The sequence below is a fragment of the Etheostoma spectabile genome, chromosome 2 (genome assembly GCF_008692095.1).
Source record: "Etheostoma spectabile isolate EspeVRDwgs_2016 chromosome 2, UIUC_Espe_1.0, whole genome shotgun sequence".
Classification (NCBI taxonomy): Eukaryota; Metazoa; Chordata; class Actinopteri; order Perciformes; family Percidae; genus Etheostoma; species Etheostoma spectabile.
Window position 1 is genome coordinate 30,572,850 of NC_045734.1, and position 21,373 is coordinate 30,594,222.

General features: G+C 40.2%; 1 protein-coding gene across 5 annotated transcripts in view; it reads left to right on the forward strand.

Moving 5' to 3' along the window:
- The first annotated feature begins 99 nt into the window (after window positions 1–99).
- The window catches only part of kdm2aa (lysine (K)-specific demethylase 2Aa), a 33,732-nt gene continuing 12,458 nt past the window's right edge, over window positions 100–21,373 (forward strand). For 3 of the 5 annotated variants that reach the window (XM_032539259.1, XM_032539273.1, XM_032539277.1), the window contains exons 1-15: window positions 1,311–1,346; window positions 8,407–8,545; window positions 11,076–11,154; window positions 11,335–11,381; window positions 12,246–12,424; window positions 15,007–15,113; window positions 15,277–15,370; window positions 15,659–15,812; window positions 15,897–16,012; window positions 16,101–16,227; window positions 16,338–16,579; window positions 16,665–16,742; window positions 18,853–18,980; window positions 20,827–20,950; window positions 21,029–21,157. In XM_032539259.1, coding sequence (XP_032395150.1) covers window positions 1,311–1,346; window positions 8,407–8,545; window positions 11,076–11,154; window positions 11,335–11,381; window positions 12,246–12,424; window positions 15,007–15,113; window positions 15,277–15,370; window positions 15,659–15,812; window positions 15,897–16,012; window positions 16,101–16,227; window positions 16,338–16,579; window positions 16,665–16,742; window positions 18,853–18,980; window positions 20,827–20,950; window positions 21,029–21,157 — 1,779 coding nt within the window. Of the gene's footprint in view, window positions 268–614; window positions 1,347–8,406; window positions 8,546–11,075; window positions 11,155–11,334; window positions 11,382–12,245; window positions 12,425–15,006; window positions 15,114–15,276; window positions 15,371–15,658; window positions 15,813–15,896; window positions 16,013–16,100; window positions 16,228–16,337; window positions 16,580–16,664; window positions 16,743–18,852; window positions 18,981–20,826; window positions 20,951–21,028; window positions 21,158–21,373 lie in introns of those variants that run through there. The other 2 variants (XM_032539266.1, XM_032539249.1) reach the window with 2 other exon arrangements.

A 21,373-nucleotide genomic window follows, 5' to 3' on the forward strand; every position in this document is an offset into this window, starting at 1 on the left:
GCCGTATTCAAGCTGTACGTCTTTGAAAGACAAGTCACTGCCACCAATCACAAGAGCTATGCAACATTTCCCAGCCAATCGCCAAAAGCAGGTCTAAAGTACACTTCCATTTATGGACCGACAAGCACTTCCTCGTTGAGGTGAAGGCTACAAAACGTGTCCCTCCGATGCGAGCCTTCGGTAGTTAAAACCCTGGACGCAGAAGACGTCACACATCTCGGATTACTGAAGGTACATGCAAGTGGACGGACCTGTGTAAATATGGGGGTAAGTATTGTAAAATACGTAATTTTTTTAGGTAAATTGGGGTTATTTACGAGTGATGACTAGTTATGTTGGGTAATGGGGCGGATTGGCTTTTTGTCTTGACTTATTATGTGTTTGTCCAATAATTAACGTTATTGGGAAATATCAACCAATGAAGGATGAGGTCGTTTTCGAAATGTGCGGTTATTGGTAGCTTGCCAGCTCCTTCTTACGTCTATTGGTTATACTTGTCCAATCACACTTTGCAAATATTTTTTGTGAATGACACTGCTGTAGTCCAATGAATGCCTTGCCGGATTATCTGTGATTGGTCCAATGTATGGTTGTGGGCGGGATAGAGTGGTATTTCGTGATGGGATGGAAAATGGCGGCTGTTCGGAAACCGCATTAACTTTGTACCATACTAGTAATAACAGTGGCAGCAACCATGTACGCCTTTTTCTTGCAGTGCATTTAGAGATATCTGAATGTTGCTATTTCAATATGACTTAAGGTTATGTTGAGTTTTCTATCTGAATAAGCAGGACTCCTTCCAAAAGGCCAACATTAGCTGGACCCGACTTGGAATGGTGAAGGCAAGGAACAAAGAGTATTCATACAGTCTTGATTTTACGCTAATGATAAGTGTATGTACTATTCTACTTCCATTTAGTGTAGTACTATAATTGGCCTTTTTTAAATGAGTAGGGCTCTACACTAAGCTTTCAGCCGACGTCGTTTCACCAAACCTGTGTGAAGTCAATGAGTGTAACGTTGACGTTAATGTAGCTACAGCCTTCCAAAGACATATATCGCATTGTGACCTCAATAAGCTAGTCCGGAAACTCAAACACTCATTTGTTGTTTGAATTTAAGATAGGTTAGTTTAAGTTAAGTGACCGTTGAAAGCACGCGCCTTCCAGGGGCTTGTTAAGCATCCATTAGAGCCAAGGGGCACTCCAGTAACGTCACAGTTGGTTGTTTTCTGATGGTTTAACGTTAACATTAACACTCAGCGGCGTTAAATACATGCATTATTGGACAGAGCTCGGTTTCCAGTTATAATGGATGATTCCAAGCCGAGGTACAGCAAAAGGCTGGTAAGTTTAAAGTGAATGTGGTCACGTTGCTTTTTTGTCGTCTTTTATCAACACTGCCTATATGTTGATTCAGCAACCAAACACAAGAAATGGACTGTGTGTATGTGCTTACATGGGGGGGTGGGGGGATACTACCAATGAGTGTCCGTTTCATTTTGTCTTTTGCCATTATCTGAACTACGGTAGTTACATTGCAGTACTTTGTTGTCCATGTCTCCTTCTTCTCTTCTCCTGTCTCTCTCTTTGAGCTGCATCAGTGTCAGTCTTTCGTTTAAATTCCACTTAAAAACAACTTTGTTAAACATACAAAACTTCTCTGAAAAGAGCATTAGATTGGATTGAATGGATTGGTGAGGTTTGTAGTACTCAGTGAGGTTAGTTTTAATCATAGACAGTTAAAGAAATAGACCAACATGGAGCTATAATTGCTTCTTTATTACATGCGAGGAAAAAAAATCTGAGAGACAAAAAAAGTTTGAGAAAAAGTTATCGCACTGAAAGCAAAACACATTTTACCAGGAAAAAAAAAATTGAGAGAAAGTTTTCATACCAATAGCAAAAAGTCTCTCTCAAAATAATTTTTTTAACCCTCAAGTATTTTTTTGCTATCAGTTTGAAAAAAATTCTCTCTCAAAAAACGACCTAAGTCTTTGCCCTCGATTCAGTATTTCGCTCTTGTCTCAGGATTATTCTCTTGATGTGAAAATAATGTCATGGGCAGGGCCACACAAACTGCTTGATATGGACTCTACACCTTTGAATTAAATCATACCTTCCCAACCTGACTGCAGCATACATTAACAGAAATACATTGTTTTCAAATCATAGTTTTTAACTTTTTATATCTCAACAGTTTCCAAACTGATGGCTGTCCGTCAGCGGTTGCAGGACCTAGAGCTCAGCGCCAGTGTTTCAGTTTGACTGTTAAAAAGATAATTAAATTAGATAATTAAAATGTATTTATTTAGAAGTGGGCTGACTGCTAGTTGTCTGTTGACATTGGTGTTTTGATTCAGATTGACTCCCAAGACAAGACGGTGCTCATCCAACTGGCCAATAGGAACCTGGATGACATTATTTTCTATCATATCTCATATCGACAGAAAAATCCTGAGACGAGAGCAAAAAAACTGAATCGAGAGCGAAGACTTTTTTTGAGAGAGAGAATTTTTTTAACACTGATAAGAAAAAAAAAAAAAACTATAGTTGAGAGTTTAAAAACGTATTTTGAGAGAGATTTTTTTTTGGTGTTGGTATGAAAACATTTTCTCTCAGATCTTTTTTTTTTTTTCTTGCATGTTATAAAGCAACAATTCTAGCTCCGAAGACCAACAGATCCTGTTGCTCTGGACGGAGACCAGTGAAAGATATTAGAAGCACTTTTCCGGTGATGCTGAGCGTTACTGTGCAGCCTCCTACTGAGCTTGACGACGTAGATGTGACGTGAGCAACCTGTCTGAAAGTTGTAAGTCTTCTGGTAGCTGTGCAAGAGAAATCTCAATCATTCCCAATCAGCAAAGACGGAGAGCGTAGGGATGGATGGATGGATGGATGGATGGATGGATGGATGGATGGATGGATGGATGGATGGATGGATGGATAGATGGATAGATATTGATCCCAAAAAATGGGAAATTACGGTGTTACAGCAGCACACGTACATTAGTCACACAACACAGAATATAAATGAGATACTAGTAAAAAATATACACACATACAGTATACATGAAATAATAATAGGAATAAAATATAAGAACAAATATTTAAATATATACAGGATGGGAAAACAAAATATGCAACTGCTTAAATAATATGCTAAATGTATGCTAAAATGTAAATTAACCAATTGTGCAGGTTGCCCTTAGTGCAGTATTGTGGTGTCTAAAAGTCTCATCTAGCACCCAGTGATGACATGTTAAAGAGTTTTATTGCCTGTGGTAGGAAGGATTTCTTGTAGCGGTCCGTGCGGCATCGAAGCTGTCGGAGCCTTAGAGAAGGTGCTCCTCTGTTGGACCAATGGGGGGTGGAGAGAGTGGTCAGGGTTATCCAGGATAGATAACAGTTTGTTCAGAGACCTCCTCTCCACCACAGCTTCAAACTTGTCCAGTTTGCAGCCGATCACGGAGCCAGCCTTCCTGATCAGTTTGTTCAGTCTGTTTGTGTCGCTGGCTCCGATGCTGCTGCCCCAGCAGATGGCGGAGGAGAACAGAGCGCTGGCCACAACAGACTGGTAGAACATCTCCAACATCCTGCTGCACACGTTGAAGGATCTCAGCTTCCTCAGGAAATAGAGTCTGCTCATCCTCTTCTTGTAATCAGCAGTGCTGTCGACCTTCCAGTTCAGCCTGCTGTCGATGTTGACACCCAGGTATCTGTACTCCTCCACCATGTCCACGTCACTTCCCAATATGCAAAGGGGCTGCGGAGCCGTTCCCTTCCTCCTGAAGTCGATCACCATCTCTCTGGTCTTATCCACGTTCAGCAGCAGGTGATTCTTACCAGACCACTCCACAAAGTCATCCACCAGTGCCCTGTACTCTCCCTCCTGTCCATCCCTTATACACCCAACAACTGCAGAGTCATCAGAAAACCTCTGTAGGTGACATGACTCTGAGTTGTACTGGAAGTCTGTGGTGTATAAGGTGAACAGAAAAGGAGACAGCACAGTCCCCTGTGGGGCCCCCGTACCACTCACCACCACATCAGACAAAACACGGTCCAGGCAGACAAACCGTGGTCTGTCTGTCAGGTAGTCAGTGATCCAGGAGACTATGGACGCACCGACACCCATCACCCGCAGCTTCTCACCAAGTAGCAGAGGCTGGATGGTGTTGAATGCACTGGAGAAATCAAAAAATGTGATTCTCACCGCCATCCAGGTGCAAATGAGCTCGCTGCAGAAGATAGATGACAGCGTTGTCCACTACCAGACGAGGCTGGAAGGCAAACTGTAAAGGGTCCAGAGAAGAACTCACCTGTGGCCTCAGGTAGGCCAAGACCAGCCTCTCCAGCACCTTCATCACATGGGATGTGAGAGCCACTGGGCGGTAGTCCTTAAGGCCAGATGGAGTCGACTTCTTGGGGACCGGGACAAGCGGCACCCTCTGCAGGCTCAGGTTGAAGAGGTACTGGAGAACACCAGAGAGCTGACTGGCGCAGGTCTTCAGGACCCTGGGGCTGATGCCGTCCGGGCCAGCAGCCTTGCACTGGTGTACCCTCTCCAGCTGTCTCTTCACCTGGCCAGGTGTGAATGTAAAGCGGGGGGGGGTGCTTGAAGTGTCAGTGGGGGAGGGGAAAGGGCTTTAGTGGTGGTGGGGGGAGTGGGCTGACTGCAGGAGGGCTGACTACAGTGGAGTGACGAGGGAGATGTCTGAACAAAAGAGGGGGAGGGAGGAGGCAATGAGGGGGTGTAGGGGGTTGGTGGAGTGGTGGAGGAGGCAGGGGATGGCTGTGAGCTAAACCTGTTGAAGTAGCAGTTTAGCTTGTTTGCTCTCTCCCGGCTGCCTGGTGTTTGTCCTCTTCTACCCCCACCCACGGTGATCTCTTTCATCCCTGTCCATGTTATATGTTAGGAGATATCGTAGGCACAGGCTAATTACTGCTAACTAACATGCTAGTTAACATTAGTGATTAAACCTGACCGCTAATGTAAGTCAAAACTGTGAGCTAATCCTGTATTATACGGTAAATTCCTCTATGTTTTGTAACATTGATGGTAAACAATGCAGCGCTGTACATGTTACAAGTAAATCAGCTAGTGCTGGGAGGTATGACCAAAAATGAGTATGAAGGTATTTTAAGATTCTGGTAATTTCACGGTATATCAGTGTTTTCTTTCTTTTTCTTGACTGGGCCTTTTAATATAGGTTAAAACGGCTTATTCTACTGTCAGTACATAGAATATAAAACACATTTCAATGTCATCATGTTTACTAAAAGCTTTGATTATTACTAAAGGATGGCTACACAGCATTTTACAATAAAGTAATAGTAATAATGCAGGTACACCTTTACAAAGATCAATAAACTTTTATTTCTAAAGAATATTTACCACTGGAAGACATTTTAAATATCCATAATAAATTACCAAACCAACCAAAAACAATAAATAAATAAAATAAGATAATTTCCATTTTAAAATCATCGTGCTTATTTTTATTTATCATGCGATTAATTGATTTAATGCATTTAAACATTGCATGCCGTTTGGTGGTGTAAATGTAGAACTGTTAGCGTAACAAATTGATTGTCACAAATTGTTGCGTGCTATGGTGTTTTGTCCTGTTAAACAGTTAGTTGTGGGGTGTTACTTGTTGTTATAAAGGTGGTGGTAGTAGTAATGATGTATCCTTTTATTAGTCCCACAAGGGGAAATTACAATTTACACTCTGTTATTACACACAGGCCTGAATTACACACACACATGCTCAGTACCTATACACGCACTAAATGGAGAGATGTCAAAGTGAGGGGGCTGCCCATGGAAAGGCGCCCCAAGCAGTTGGGGGTTCGGTGCCTTGCTCAAGAGCACCTTGGCAGTGCCCAGGAGGTAGTGACCTCCGGTTTCCAACCCAACTCCCTACGGACTGAGCTACTGCCACCCCAGTAAGACGGGTAAGCAGTTCAAAGGGGTCCCGTTCTAAGGTCACTCACAGTTTGACCGTGCTGTAGAGCTCCCCGCCACAATGCTGATATTACAGCATATGAAACATTCATATAATTCTTGAAATTAACTCCGTTATACGGTATAAACTGGTATACCGCCTGGCACTACAAGAGGTCCTGTGATGTCCTGCACTGTACTACAAACAGGCTACGGAGACAACACCTACAGGACCTCTTTCTCATCTCTGGTGACATCAACCATGCCTCTCCATCCTCCACTCTCCTTACAGCCACCCAGTATGTGACATGCCCCACCAGAGACAATAAAACACTGTATGAACCTGAGATTATTGCGTGGTTGAGGTGGGAGAGATTATGGAGCACAGGGGGGTTGGGTGTTTAGCCTGGGATTATCCCTGGATCAGCTGTCATGACAACCCTACAGCAGTATTGTCTCCATCAATTAGAGGTGTTATATTTTGTATGTGTGCATGGTAGCATATTTTTATATGTAATAAGTACAAAAAAAAGATGTGTGCTTTCCATTCATCTTTGTGTCCTGGGGTTATTTTCATGCATTTGGTGCTTGTGGGCCTTTTTTCAATTTCCCGTTTTGCTATTTAAAGAGACACATCTTGCTCATTTTCAGGTCAATACTTGTATCTTGGGTTTCTACTAGGTGTTTACATTCTTTAAAGTTACAAAAACACATTATTTGTTAATAACCTGTCGGGATTGCTGGGAAACCTTAAAGGTAGCTCAGGATTCTTACTCAGACAATTTAAGAAGAACACTGCTTGTGATTCTCCGTGACTAGGGTTGGGTAACGCAACCGGTAGGAATCAGACCGGATAAGAATGCAAATTTCGGTTACACTTAATATGTCAACTGAAATGTTTTCCCTCTGTCGCTCTGAAACAGATGTAAAAATATCACACTTTCTCAGTAGTCTACAGTTAGCTAGCTACCATAAATGTAGGCTACTTTTAAAATGCCATATTTTCCCTCTGGGCTCTGATAAGCATACCAACTCTTGTTACTTGTTAATAGTGTAACTGTTATCTATTATTTTGTTGTTGTTGTGTGGTAGGGGACTTAGGTTTACTTATATATATAGTTATATATAAGTACTTAAATATGTTAATATATTGTTATATTTAAATTTTCAATTTATAAAAAGAGCTATAAAGGAGCCTTTCTTTGATGTAGGGCTGCACAATTAATCAAATTTGATTTCACTTGAGCTCAGTGAAGCACTTTAAACCATTTAAAAAAAATATTATATTGTTATATACATTAGAATTGTAAAAAGGTGACCTTGAAATTGTGGCGTTAATGGTGATGCAAGGAAAAGTTTGATTGTACCTAAATTTTGTGCTAGTTCACCTAAATAAAAACGTTAGGCGCACCAGTGCAACCAAGGCTCACAGTTAGTGTGGAGCCCAGGCTCGTAGCTTTAGCAGCAGACTGTTGTACGACCGGTGCAATCCTCTACAGTGAATTACATTACAACGGTTACATTTGTTTAGTTGTTTTTTTTTTATTTTTATTTTTAGCCTTGTTAATTCAGCTACTACTGCATCTAACGTTACCTGCTGTGTAATGTGTTATTAGTGTTTACTAGCGTCACATGCAGCGATGTTTCTGTTGACTCTAACGTCTGTTTTGGAGCATCAGAGAGCAACGCAGACATTTAAGTGGCCGTAATGAGGTACCGAAATCCCTGTTGATATTTTGTCCAGTAGATAACAGACATTCAACACACAACTTCAACATAAGACAAATGTAGCACAATATGGATGTAAAAGTATTTATAAATAGCCTATGTCACAATAAAATTAGTTTTGGTTAAAATAAACACTCGTGATAATTAATCGTGATCTCGGTATTGATCAAAAATAATGACGATTATAATTTTGGCCATAATTGTCCAGCCCTACTTTGATTTCATTTTTCGGTTCTTGAAGTATCTGTTTAGGAATATGAAGCGTGTTAAAAGTACCAGTTCAGCATTGAAATTGTAAAAGTCCAACCCTGTTCGGGACTAACGCATGCAATAACTGATGCATTATGCTTTAAACGCTACTTTGATTTTAATCAGGGCAGCAATCAGTCCAAAGTGTTACGTCTTGTTATAGCCTGACCTCTTGCAGTAGTCCTCCAAGGTGGGCTGAAACCACCTCATGGCTATGTGCTTGCTTTTATTTACTCATGTGCTTTGGTGTAAACTATAACACAATGCTAACACAAATAAACCTGGGATATTAAGTCGTCTAATGTAACAAAAGCAAGGATAAATTATAGCAACTTGAACAAATGTTGAATACAATATGGTGTAATGCGTCTTTAGGCTCCGGCCCTCTTGTGACTGTCTTCTTCTTCAACCATTTGTCCTTTGTCTCTGTCACCTATGCCTCATATTATATTTTCATCTGCCCTTCCTCCATTTTCCTAGCGGGCTGGTACCCGACGACGTTACCATGACGACGGCATCTCAGATGAGGAAATTGATGGAAGGAGAATGTTTGATCTGGAGGAGAAAGTCCACAGTCAGAGGTTCAGCTCTAACCGGGTCCTGCGCATGGAAGGAAAAGGTAGGTCGACACAGTCAGTGAGGTTTAAAATTTCTTTAATGTGGAAGGCTGGTTCTTGGATTGGAAAAGCTGAGAGAGAAAGGCACTTAATGTTGAGTTGTAAGAGCTAAACAAAGGATTGCCTGACAACAGTAGACTACCCTCTGGGGCCTAAGCCATTATTTTTGTCAATATTTGGATTGCCTTGTCTCATTGTGTAATAATGCATGTATATAAAGCTGGGCGATATGGAAAAAATGTAATATCACAATATTTTTGACCAAATACATTGATGTTCATATTGGGCAATACTGTTGGTGCTTTCACGAAAGAGATGGGACCCATGGCCAGAATATCATAGTTCATAAAAATACAGCGCAGTGATGATACAGACATTTCATACACACCACGTGTGTAACTTTGCTGTCCCGCCATTCGACCCGTAATAATGTGTCAGCCGTCACTCTGTGATTAGCATACGCAGTTCATCACACTCCCCCTCTCTCCCTAGCTCTTTTAATCAGTTATTGATGGATCTTTCTCAGAGACCTTTTTTTTATTGTATATAGTCCCTGACAAAAGTCTTGTCGCTTGTGTGCAAATTGACCTGAAGTGCCACTGAAATATATTTCTAATCAAGATTTATTTACAAGAAATGGCTCATTTTAATCCCAACAGCTTTTGTAATAAGGTTTCAGTGCAAAAAGAAACTGTCAAAAAGTATTCTAATATTCACAGCTTGGTAAAGCCCATTGAGTCAATTTTTGCAAAGACATAAGTGTTGTCGCCTTGTCATATGAGCTTCACCTGTGACTAATAATGGCTCAATCAGGTCTCAGGTGTGTATAAAAACAACCCCAGTACACTAGACCTTCACATCAACTGCAACCAGACATCTGCAAACATGCCTAAGATTCACCCTGAGACTAAAGTTTTGATTATCAAGAGGCTGAAGACCAGATCCACTGCTGATGTGGCAGACACCTTCAATGTGTCTCAGCGTCAAGTACAGAGAATTAAAAAAACATTTGAAGACACTGGAGACGTTTTTGACAAGCCCAGGTCAGGCAGACCCCGCAAGACAACTGCTCGAGAGGACCGTTTGTTGGCTCGAAAATCCAAGGCCAGCCCATTTTCCACTGCAGCAGAGCTCCACCAGACCTGGTCCCCTGAAGTCCCTGTGTCAACCTGAACAGTTTGTCGGATTCTGTCTCAAAATGGCCTCCATGGTCAAATCAGTGCCCAGAAGCCGGCACTAAACAAAAGACAATTGAAAAACCGTGTGGCATGTGCCAAGGCCCACAGCTTGCTAAAAGGATGGACGCTGGAAAAAGTGGAGGAAAGTGGATTTTTCAGATGAATCTTCTGTTGAATTACACCACAGTCGCCGCAAATATTGCAGGAGACCTACTGGAGCCCGCATGGATCCAAGATTCACCCAGAAAACAGTGAAGTTTGGTGGCGGAAAAATCATGGTGTGGGGTTACATCCAGTATGGGGGTGTGCGAGAGATCTGCAGGGTGGAAGGCAACATCAATAGTCTCAAATACCAAGACATCTTAGCTACCTCTTATATTCCCAACCATAAAAGAGGCCAAATTCTCCAGCAGGATGGTGCTCCATCGCATACTTCCATCTCCACTTCAAAGTTCCTCAAGGCGAAGAAGATCCAGATGCTCCAGGATTGGCCGGCCCAGTCACCAGACATGAACATCATGGAGCATATGTGGGGTAGGATGAAAGAGGAAGCATGGAAGACCAAACCAAAGAATCTTGATGAACTCTGGGAGGCAGCAGGACTGCTTTCCTATCTATTCCTGATGACTTTATCAACACATGGTCCGAATCCTTGCCAAACCGCATGGGTCCAGTCCTTCAAGCTCATGGAAGTCATACAAGATATTACATTTGGATCTCACAGCACCACTATTTAATTTGCTGACATATTTTATTATTTGCAGTGAATTTGTTCAATTTCTTTATAGGTGACAAAACTTTTGTCTTGCCAAAATTTGACCTTTCTGTCTTGTTTAAATTATAAATCTTTTTTCAGTGAAACTAATTTATTTCAGTGCAACGAACATCATTTGGAGGGTTTTAGCTTTTCATATGAGCTATTTCTTACACCAATTGATTAATTAAAAGTCAGGTTAATAGCAGGTGTTTCTACAAAATAGATAAGCGACAATACTTTTGTCAGGGACTGTATATCCAAGGCTATTTATTTCAGATAATTTTCATGTACATGACCAAAGTTGGGGAGAGTTTTCTTAGAGTTAGCTGTTGTGAGCCTTACCTACCTACTCTGCATGTGCGACTTCCAACAAAGATAGTATAGAAGTGAGATGTCTCACTCTGAAGCTTAAACAGAGACCTAAGCACACAGGGTGAAAACAGGATCTGCAACAATGTGCAGTTTAACAAACATATGGTGTTTTTTGAAAATGAAACCATGTAAACCTATTCTGGTACAACCTTAAAATACAATTATGATACTGAAAATGAACATAATAAGGGTGCTTTAAAACCATTTTATTTATTTTTTTCTTAGACTTGACATTTGAGTTCATCCAGAGAGTCGGCCTGAGGGACCCAATCGTCTTTGAGAAGCCTGATGGACTGGGACTCAAGTAGGCAGCCTTTTTTTCCTCTTACTCCTTTTATTCTCCTCATCTTACTACCTCATTCTTTTTATCAAGTATTTTGATAACTTGCCTGTTCATTTTTCTTTATTGGGAAAACATTGCCATAATTTGTAACTTAACAATGAAGACTTGCCATATGTTGAGTAACCACTTGTTGTTCTGTAGGATGCCCGATCCTGACTTCAGTGTCAATGATGTCAAGATGTTTGTTGGTAAGAATCACAAATGAAGTTTTCATTAATTAATTGATTTATTCAGTAATTAATTAGATGCTTGCTATGAGTCTCAGGTTTAGTCCTGTCAAAATGTCATGGAATAAAGACAAACTAATAATTATTCCTTATTTTAATTAATGTATAGAACAATGTACTGACGAATAATGTAGTCTAATAAATATTTAAAGTAATTTAGAGGTCTTATATTTGCTAACAAACAAGAACTGTTTAATTAACTTACAATAATATAACAATATCATCACATTCCATAATCTGGAGCTAGCTGATGTTTTATATTTTTACCAGGGCTGTCAATTAAAATAATCACCAAATGATTTGCCACAGACTTTGGCTGCTCCAGTGAGCAAGCAATTCGATTTCAATTAAATCTTATTAATAGTGTCAAATCACAACAGAAGTTATCTCAAGACACATTACAGATAGAGTAGATCTAGACCACATTATAATTACAAAGACCAATCAAATCTAGGAAGATAAACGTAATACTGGATTTTAAAATCACCTACAACAATGTTGTTGCTATTATATTTTAAAGCCCGTTACAAGGGGCGTAATGATCAATCATAACAGAACCTGCATTGATGGTTCAAAAAAAGAGTGGCGGTGACATATTTGTGAAAACACGATAATAACATGTTTACTTTGACATCCCTAATTTTTCGCTTAATAAATTCCTAAATGTACATTGCTCATCAAAATTTTCTTTATTCAATTTTCTGTTGGTCAACAAATCACTCAAATTGTATATTATTGGTTTTGCATAAAATGTATCCTGTCTGCTGCTGTTTTTACCAGATTTTATTGGCTTGCTGCAACTAACCATTGACAAAAATCTCTCAGGTAGCAGACGTATGATAGATGTGATGGACGTGAGCACTCAGAAGGGGACAGAGATGTCCATGGCCCAGTGGACACGTTACTACGAGACCCCTCCATCTCAGAGAGAGAAGCTCTATAACGTCATCAGCCTGGAGTTCAGCCACACCAAGCTGGAGAACTTGGTCAGGAGACCTGCCACAGTACGTACACACACGTAATGAAAGTCAAGGCAATTGTTTGGGTATTTTTTGTTGTTTTTTTACATTTCAACAAGGCAATTCAAAGTGATTTACATAAAACATTAAAAGGAAATGAAAGAACAGTCAAAAAAGTAGACTATAAAAACATGGTAAAATAGAATAAGACAGGTACAAAATACAAGAAGAAAAGTTACAGTGAAATGTAATACAATTAAAATTACTTTATTTAATCTAAGGCAGCCGCAAAAAGTCTTTCACCTTAATTTAAGAACGGAGTTGCAGCTGACCTGCAGTCTTCTGGGAGTTTGATTCAGACATGTGGTACATAAAAACTGAATTCTGCTATTCCATGTTTAATTTTGACCCTGCGGACAAAAAGCAGAACTAACCCAGAACACCTGAGATGTGTGGGTGGTCCATATGTAGCAGCACGTCAGAAATGAACCATTCCATGCCTTATGAACCAACAACAGTATTTTAAAATCTATTTACTGAGAGACAGGAAGCCAGCACAGACCTTAGAACTGGAGCAATCCACTTTTTTTTTTTCTTAGTGAGGACACGAGCAGCAGCTTTGTGAATTAGCTGCAGCTGTCTAACCAAAATTCTGCTAGTACCTGAATCCTTCAAATTTAAATTTATTTTGGTCTTAAAGACCTCATATTCTGCTCATTTTCAGTTTCATAATTGTATTTAGAGGTTGTACCAGAATAGGTTTACATAGTTTAATTTTCAAAAAAACACCATATATTTGTTGTACTTCACATTGTTGCAGCTCCTCTTTTCACCCTGTGTGTTGAGCTCTCTGTTTTAGCTACAGAGTGAGACATCTCACTTCTGTTCAATCTTTGTTGGGAGTTGCACAAGCTCAGTACCTACAGTGGCTTAAGTTTACACACCCATTCTAAAGTTGATTTAAAAAAAATAGTTTGGAAATTGAACTTAATGCCTTTTAATTCAAAACACTTAGGAAAATCCAATCTTTTAAGGACACCTGATTTTCTTTGTGAATGAATAATGTGTTGTAAATAAATAAATATTCATCAGGGGGCATAAATATACACACCCCTATGTTAAATTCCCATAGAGGCAGGCACATTTTTATTTTGAAAGGCCAGTAATTTCATGGATCCAGGATACTATGCATCCTGATAAAGTTCCCTTGGCCTTTGGAATTAAAACTAACCCCATATCATCACGTACCCATCACCATACATAGAGATTGGCATGGGGAACTTTCCATAAGATAATCTCTCAATGCAAATCAAACCAGCTATTAAGCTAACTGAAATAACACCATGCCAGTCTCTAGGTATGGTGAAGGGTATGTGAAAGGTATATTGGATTTTCCAAATTTTTTGGGAATTAATTGTTTTTTTATTCTTCTTTTTAATCGACTTTGTAATGGGTGTGTAAACGTTCTCAAGCCACTGTTGGTAAAGACTATTAGCCAGTTAGAAGCAGAGTATGAGGGAGTGCCACGCTAGCAGCTAGGCAAGCATTATAACGTGTGTTACAAAGCGACATCACAGAAGTAAAGGATGGACTACAACAGAGCTGTTTGTGAACAGTGGTTTCTGTTGGAGATGGTTTAACGGGTTGGACTTGGGCCCTAACCACTGCGTACATGAGACGTGCGCTTAACCACGTGAGCTACCATGGTGCTCCAACCATCAACATATTCTTAAATTGTGTTAATGTGGCTGTTAAAAATGATGGTCTGATTCCATGACTACAGCAAGATTTCTTGCTTGTCTGTTTTTAACATAGCCAATCGAAGTTAAGCCCCTACTCCTAACTGTTCCTTTTTGGCTCTAAAAACGACTACCTTGGTTTTGTTTAATTGGAGAAAGTTCTGGCACATCTAATTGTTGATTTGTCCAATGCACTTACCCTGTACTTGTTTTGGACCATAGTCCCCTGGTTAAATTTTTGTGTTGTCTGCATAATTCTGGTAACTTATTTTGTTGTTTTCCAAAGTTTGAGCCAACGGAGGCATGTAGATGTTAAACAGAAGAGGCCCCAGAATGGAGTCTGTCATATTTGGCTGCTTAGATACATTACTGAAATGAATTGCTTATAGAAACAAAGTAGTCCCTGTTCTTTAAGTAGGATTTAAACCAATTTTTGTAACGTGCCAGAAAGTCCAACTTAATTTCACAATCGGTCTAGAAATGTGTTATGGTCAACTGTGTCAAATGCAAAACTGAGATCCAGCAATACTTTGACTGAAACGTTTCCACTCTCTGTATTTAAGCGGATGTAACTAAAGACCTTAACTAGAGCAGTCTTAGTGCTGCGGTTGGGTTAAAAAACCTGACTGGAAGACATGCAAGAAGTTAAGCTCTGGGAAAACACCTGAGATGTTCACAATTTGTAGAATCTCTGATTTGCCAAACTATTTTAAACATTTTTGAAAAATTCTGTAACTCACCTTTGAGTCTGCGCCCCATGTACCAAGTTTCAAGCATTACCACCGTAGCAGCTACAGTGAATCTGCCTCTGTACTCTTAAATAGTAGTATGTTGTCTGTTGAGAAATAGTAAATCAAGAGTCTGTCTGTCTTGTGTTTGTGTGTGTAGGTAGACCTAATAGACTGGGTGGACAACATGTGGCCTCGTCACCTGAAAGAGAGACAGAGAGACTCAACCAACTCTATCAATGACATGCAATACCCCAAAGTACAGAAGTAAGTCCCCAATGTAGACTTTTATCTGGAGTCAAATCTTACTAATTACTTTTTGAATTGAGCCAATTAAAGAAATGAATTGAGATGAACATGGTTAGATAAAACAACGAATTGATATTGATATTTGAACATTAACATTGCTGTTTTTTGTGTGTCTCTGCAGATACTGTCTGATGAGTGTCGAGGGCTGCTACACAGACTTTCACATTGACTTTGGCGGGACCTCGGTGTGGTACCACATACTCAGAGGAAGCAAGGTGGGGCCAGAAGGTGTTTAGCCAATGTTTGGAAAGCACCACCTCCTCTATAACAGCCTCATACTTTCTGATTCAGGCTCCTTTTTAAAGAGGTGGATGTTTAACAAGAATGCTGTTCTTTTCTTTTTTTGTTGTAGAATCAGTTATTTGAAAACATACAGTCCAGACTTGGAGGGGATGTTTTAAATTATTTCTGTTTTTACTCAGTAAACAACCCCAACATGACCACATGCTGTTAACTGGTGCAGTGAGCGGAGCGTGGTTTGAAATGCAGTTGTGTGTTTTCAGGTGTTCTGGCTGATCCCCCCCACCCCTCAGAACCTGGAGCTGTATGAGAACTGGGTGCTGTCGGGTAAACAGGGAGACATTTTCCTCGGAGACCGAGCTTCGGAATGCCAAAGGATTGAACTGAAGCAGGGCTGGACCTTCATCATACCCTCTGGTATACTATTAAGTCGCTTACGCACACTAAAAGGATTCCACTGATGTGACAGAAATAGAACTATTGGGTTTGTGTTCTACTCAGGTTGGATTCATGCCGTCTACACCCCTGTGGACTCTATGGTGTTTGGAGGAAACTTTTTGCACAGCTTCAACATCCCCATGCAACTTAACATCTGTAACATAGAAGACAGAACGCGGGTAAGGGGAAAAACTCTTCCATTAGGTGTAAATGACAGGAAATGATGGATTGTGAAACGGTAAATTTCCTGTTTCACCACCACCGTAGGTTCCATTGAAGTTTCGTTACCCCTTCTACTACGAGATGTGCTGGTACGTGTTGGAGCGCTACGTCTTCAGCATGACAAAGACCTCCTACCTCACACCAGAGTTTCAGAAACACACGCTGGGCATTGGTATGAACACAGGCAAACATTTGGAGTATATGTATGTAGAGAACTTTTTCATGGTGTTTTTTTTGTGTAAATTGGTTGTAAATCAAATAAGTAACTTATTTTTCTGTCAGGTTTGAAGAAGCCGGCAGGCCCAGATCCAGCCGGTGAACAAGTGGAGGAGGAGGATAGTGGGGGCAGTGATGAAGACGCTTCAGAGCAGCAATCTGACAAGCCTGCAGTGAAAATGTATTTGACTCCCCTTGAGCTGGAAGGAATGTGGAATCTCCTCGGTAAACTGGAGTCTCTGCCCTCCAACAAAAAGTGTGTCCCAGCGGGCATACACAATGCCCCGGCACTCATTACACACATCAAGGTGCGTGTGTACGCTTGTGTACGTGTACGTGCGTCCATGTGTCCTTGCTTTCTATCCCACCACTCTTGTCTCTGCTGTCCTGCAGGCTCTACTGAAGGAACATGCCAATGACAATCCCAAACTGTCCTACACAGGAAAACCCATCGTCAAGTGGCCAAAGAGAGTAAGCATCCTTAACTTTTTAGACACACACCACATTAGTAATGATTGTAATTAGTGCTGACCTATTAATCGTATATTTTCATCCTCGCTATATGAACATTCACGATAAACACATGGCAAAAATTGTACCGAATAGTTTGAAGCATCACTAAAGCATTGACTTTAAAATTCTGAATCTGTATTTGAATAGATGGATTGTTTATTAGCCACACAACCAAGGCTGGTGGAGACTGTTTTCAGTACATTATATTATTCTCTGCAGCACAAATGCATAAACAGACAACAGCAGACAATCTGGTAATGCATATCAGTAGTATTTACAGACAGGCGTCCACACAGGCAGCTCTGTGTTGCTAGAAACGCCGCTGTTGATGTGCAGACCATGCACTGCCCCTCCCCCCATAGCAGAGTACTGGAAGCCTGCTCTTCCAGGCAACTGTAAGTTTTAAACTTTCAAAGCATCTTTTAACTGTTTGACTTAGCTGAAATATTGCCATACACGTTGAAAGTAGAAACACGTTGCTCTAAATGTGCTTGCAACTATAGCTAAAATGCAAATGCTGTGTCTATAAAACTGCTTGCCAATGTATTTAGGGAGCTTTTAAGTTGTAGGCTATCCTTATGCATACAGTAGCTGTTACAAACACTGGTCATAGGATTAAGCAATGCCAACGTTGTTCCTTGGAAGTTTTATTCAGCGACAAACTGGCCGAGGTTTGGACGCGTTTGGTGTGTGTGTCGCTCGGAGAGAGACACACTCTCCCTCTCCCTACATGGAGCTGGGCGTGGTTGCCATTGCAGTGAAATCAGAGCTTTTTAATTTTAATGATGAAAGATATGTTTTATGCGTAGTTGAATATTAATTTGTGTTAACGTTTATCATGTACCAGACATAAGTGCACTGTATATGCCTTACTTGTGTAGAGTGTCGCTTGCTGACGTAAACGTCTGTATTGTATTTAGACAGTGCTTTTTGTTTGTCTTAACAACTACTCAAAGTGCTTTATCATAGCACAGGTTCACACACATTCACTCACTGTGGACGAGGCTGCCGCACAAGGTGCCACCTGCTCATTAGATAAACACTCACACACATGGCACAGCATCGGAGGCAACTCACGGTTCAGTGTCTTGCCCAAGGACACGTGGGGACCGCAGGGCCAGGGATTGAACCACCAACCTTTCACTTGGCAGGCGACTGCTCTACCACTGACCCCCAGCCGCCCGCCATGTACTACGTGTATCATTATTTTCAGTGCTGCGCCAACTGAAGGAGAGCTTTTAAAACTTTGAGAGAATTATACGTGGTTGAATATTTATACCTTTTAAGCGTAGTGCAGTTTAGAACAGAAACTTAAACAATTTGTTGCTTAATGTGCATCTGACATCACGTTATTTTCCTTTGCTGATTTATATTTGACATGCTCATTTTATTTTATGTAGAAAAATTGAAACTTATGTATACTACAGTGTGCACTTTATTATGCTGCTTGCTTGTTGCAACTGTGTGCAATAGTGTAAATTATTTTTAGAATTTATTTTCAGAATTTAAATTATGCTTAAATATTTTCAGCAGTTTTTTACTTGTTCTACTTCACCTGTTTTTACGATTTGTTAAATAGTTGTTGTTTTTTTAAGTTCAATAAATTTTCCTTTTTTAAATTGAGAATTGTAACATTTGTTATCATCATGTCATTTTTATGATGTAATTGAGGGCGCAAAAGCAGTATTGGCTCCAAATATCGACTCAAGAAGATCAGCAGCCCATTCAGCAGATCATCAGTCATTGGCTAAGAAAAAATCCATATATTCGATCCCTATTGTTAATGCTGATTAAATGACCTGCCCATGAAGATCGAGCTACACTGAGCTGCCGACTGCTCTCACTCGGCAACAAGTGAAAAATGAGTTCCCTTATTGATCCCTCGGCTTCCCTTAAAATGAGAACTAAAAGAAGAGATTACCCAGGCAAATCCCTACAGTTTATACACGATACATGTATTATCAGCAAATGCGTATGGAAAATAAATGTCATGACCAATATTGTTGTAAGAATGCCCTTTTTAACTCAGCTATTGTTCCCTCTTTCCATTTCTGCTCCTCTCCACCAGCCCTCATGGTACCAGCCTCCTCCTCCTCCTCCACCTCCTCCTCGTCCTAAATTGGCCACCATTCCCATCATCCCACGACCACAGAAACCAGCCTCCTCCATGTCTGTGCTGAGACGGCGCAGGGTCAGGTAACAAAGCTTGTGTGAAACACATTTTGTCATTGCAAATAAAGATGGACTTGAATGTTAGTCACTTTAACTGGGTTTCAGTGGTGCTGGGCAAAATATCAATACTTTATCTCATATTGATTAGGGGTGGGAATCACCAGAGGCCTTACAGTACGATATCATCACGATACTAATATCACAATACTATATTATTGCAATTTTAATCATATTGCAAAACTCTGCAATATATGGCAATTTAATACCTTTATTCAAACTTAATACTTTTCCCAATTTCAAATGATGTTCCCAAAAGGAAACTTGTCAACATCTGTTTTATCTAAAAAGATACATTTCTCTGTTTGTTCAATACAGTACTGCCACGGAAAATATAGCAATACTCTGCTGTATCGTTTCCCCTTCTGTAAAACCATGCTTGTTTGGATGCACACTCGCACCTCACTCACAGCTCTCTTCCAGCAGCGCCAGTCCACACTGCTGACATTTGTCCGCAGTTTTAATTGTTAACACAGCTGTGTATTGGTAAGCATGATAGGAAAACCTGTATTTGTACCAGTGTTTCCGCTGGTACTTTTCTGTTGTGGCGGCCACCACGGCAACAAACATGGAAGAAGTTACTGGATGCAACTAACTTCGGTTCTATGAGTAATATCGTGTATAAGAGTGGGGCCTATGGTCAGCTTATTACAGTTGGTATAAATGCATCGCAGTGACAATACAGACATTTCATACACAATGAATCATCACTATATGAGTAGAGAATCCAGGCTTCAGTGTAGTTCAGGCATTTCACCGATAAACCAGAGAATTGTACTGCAACAATCAGCTTTACAATTCAAAGAAAGTTTTTGTATGTTCACTTTGTTTTACTGGCTGGACAAAAAAACCTACAGCTGTGTTGCGAAAGCATGAGAACAAAGATACATATAAACAACAACAGTACATCTGAGATAATAATTCAATTGAACAGGATAATTGGGATTTAATTGCAGATACTAAACTAATTCTGTGCATATCCCTCAAAGGGTACGTTGAAACAATAATTAAAAGATAATAATAATAATTAAGATGATAATATATACAGTACAATTCTTGCAGGAAAAGACATTTATTTGCCAGCCATGCCATGTTTTTATCCCCTAAAATACATACATACATACATACATACATACATACATACATACATACATACATACATACATATATACATAAACACACACACACACACACACACACTTATTTTTCTACCACTGCCAACACCAACATTCCCAATTAGAGAGGGTGAAAAGTAAAGCAAGCCCTCGTTTACCTAGGCCCCAAAATCACTAAATCCCCCCCTGAAAAACACCCTATGTTACAGCTACGTGGTCAGAAACACTCTGAAATACACCCGGTGAAGTGTTAATTTTGGCGGTTTTTAAGATTTTAATCTTGGTTCTTAGACAAAAATGCTTATTCGTTTTAGGCATATTAAGTCATTTTATCCTTTTTTTTTTTTTTGTTGATGACAACTCAAAATGTTTTAGTCAATGAAAAGTCCTTACAGTTTAGTTTACTTTTAGTCAAAACTTTTGCTCTCTGAATTTTGTTAGCTAGTTTTTAATTTACTCTTATTTACAGTTGCATTTTTGAACATGTTACGTTTCCAACCTGCACCGAATTCAACACTGCACGTCATTGCACCCCAGCAATACACCCGCCAAGTGTGAAGTACGGTTATTGATATTCGAATGACAGACACGGTCACTCACAGATTCCTCATTTTATACTTGAATGTAATTGTACCAATGTATAATTTAGCCGTCTTCAGTGATCATCCATTTGCTGTTATTTTTTTCCTTCCCTGCAGATGTAAGCGCTGTGAAGCCTGTATGAGACCAGAATGTGGAGACTGTAACTTCTGCAGAGACATGAAGAAGTTTGGAGGACCAGGGAAGCTCAAGCAGACCTGTGTGCTTCGACAGTGTCTCTCTGTAAGTAACTTATTTAAAAGAATAAAATAATTTTAACATTGTGTGTGAGTGATATAACTTCAACTCTGTCCCTTCCAGCCGGGCCTTCCTCTGTCTGCAGTATGTGAGATCTGCAAGGAGCCCAATCAGGAGGAAACTGGAGACCCCTCCCTCACTCTGATGGAGTGTTCCAACTGTGCACAGATAGTCCATCCGGCCTGCCTCACGGTAGAATGTGCAAACACACACACTTGGGCTGTCTGCAAAATATATCCCTATTTACTGTCTGCCATTTTATTTGAGTTTCTAAATTCTGAGTGAAACATTTGATGCTCCATACTTTACCCTTCAAAAAATCCTACAAAAGGAGTGTCCATGGGATGTACACTTTTTTTCTACTGTTACTACAAACGTGGACTTACCCCGGACACTTGACTGTCCTGC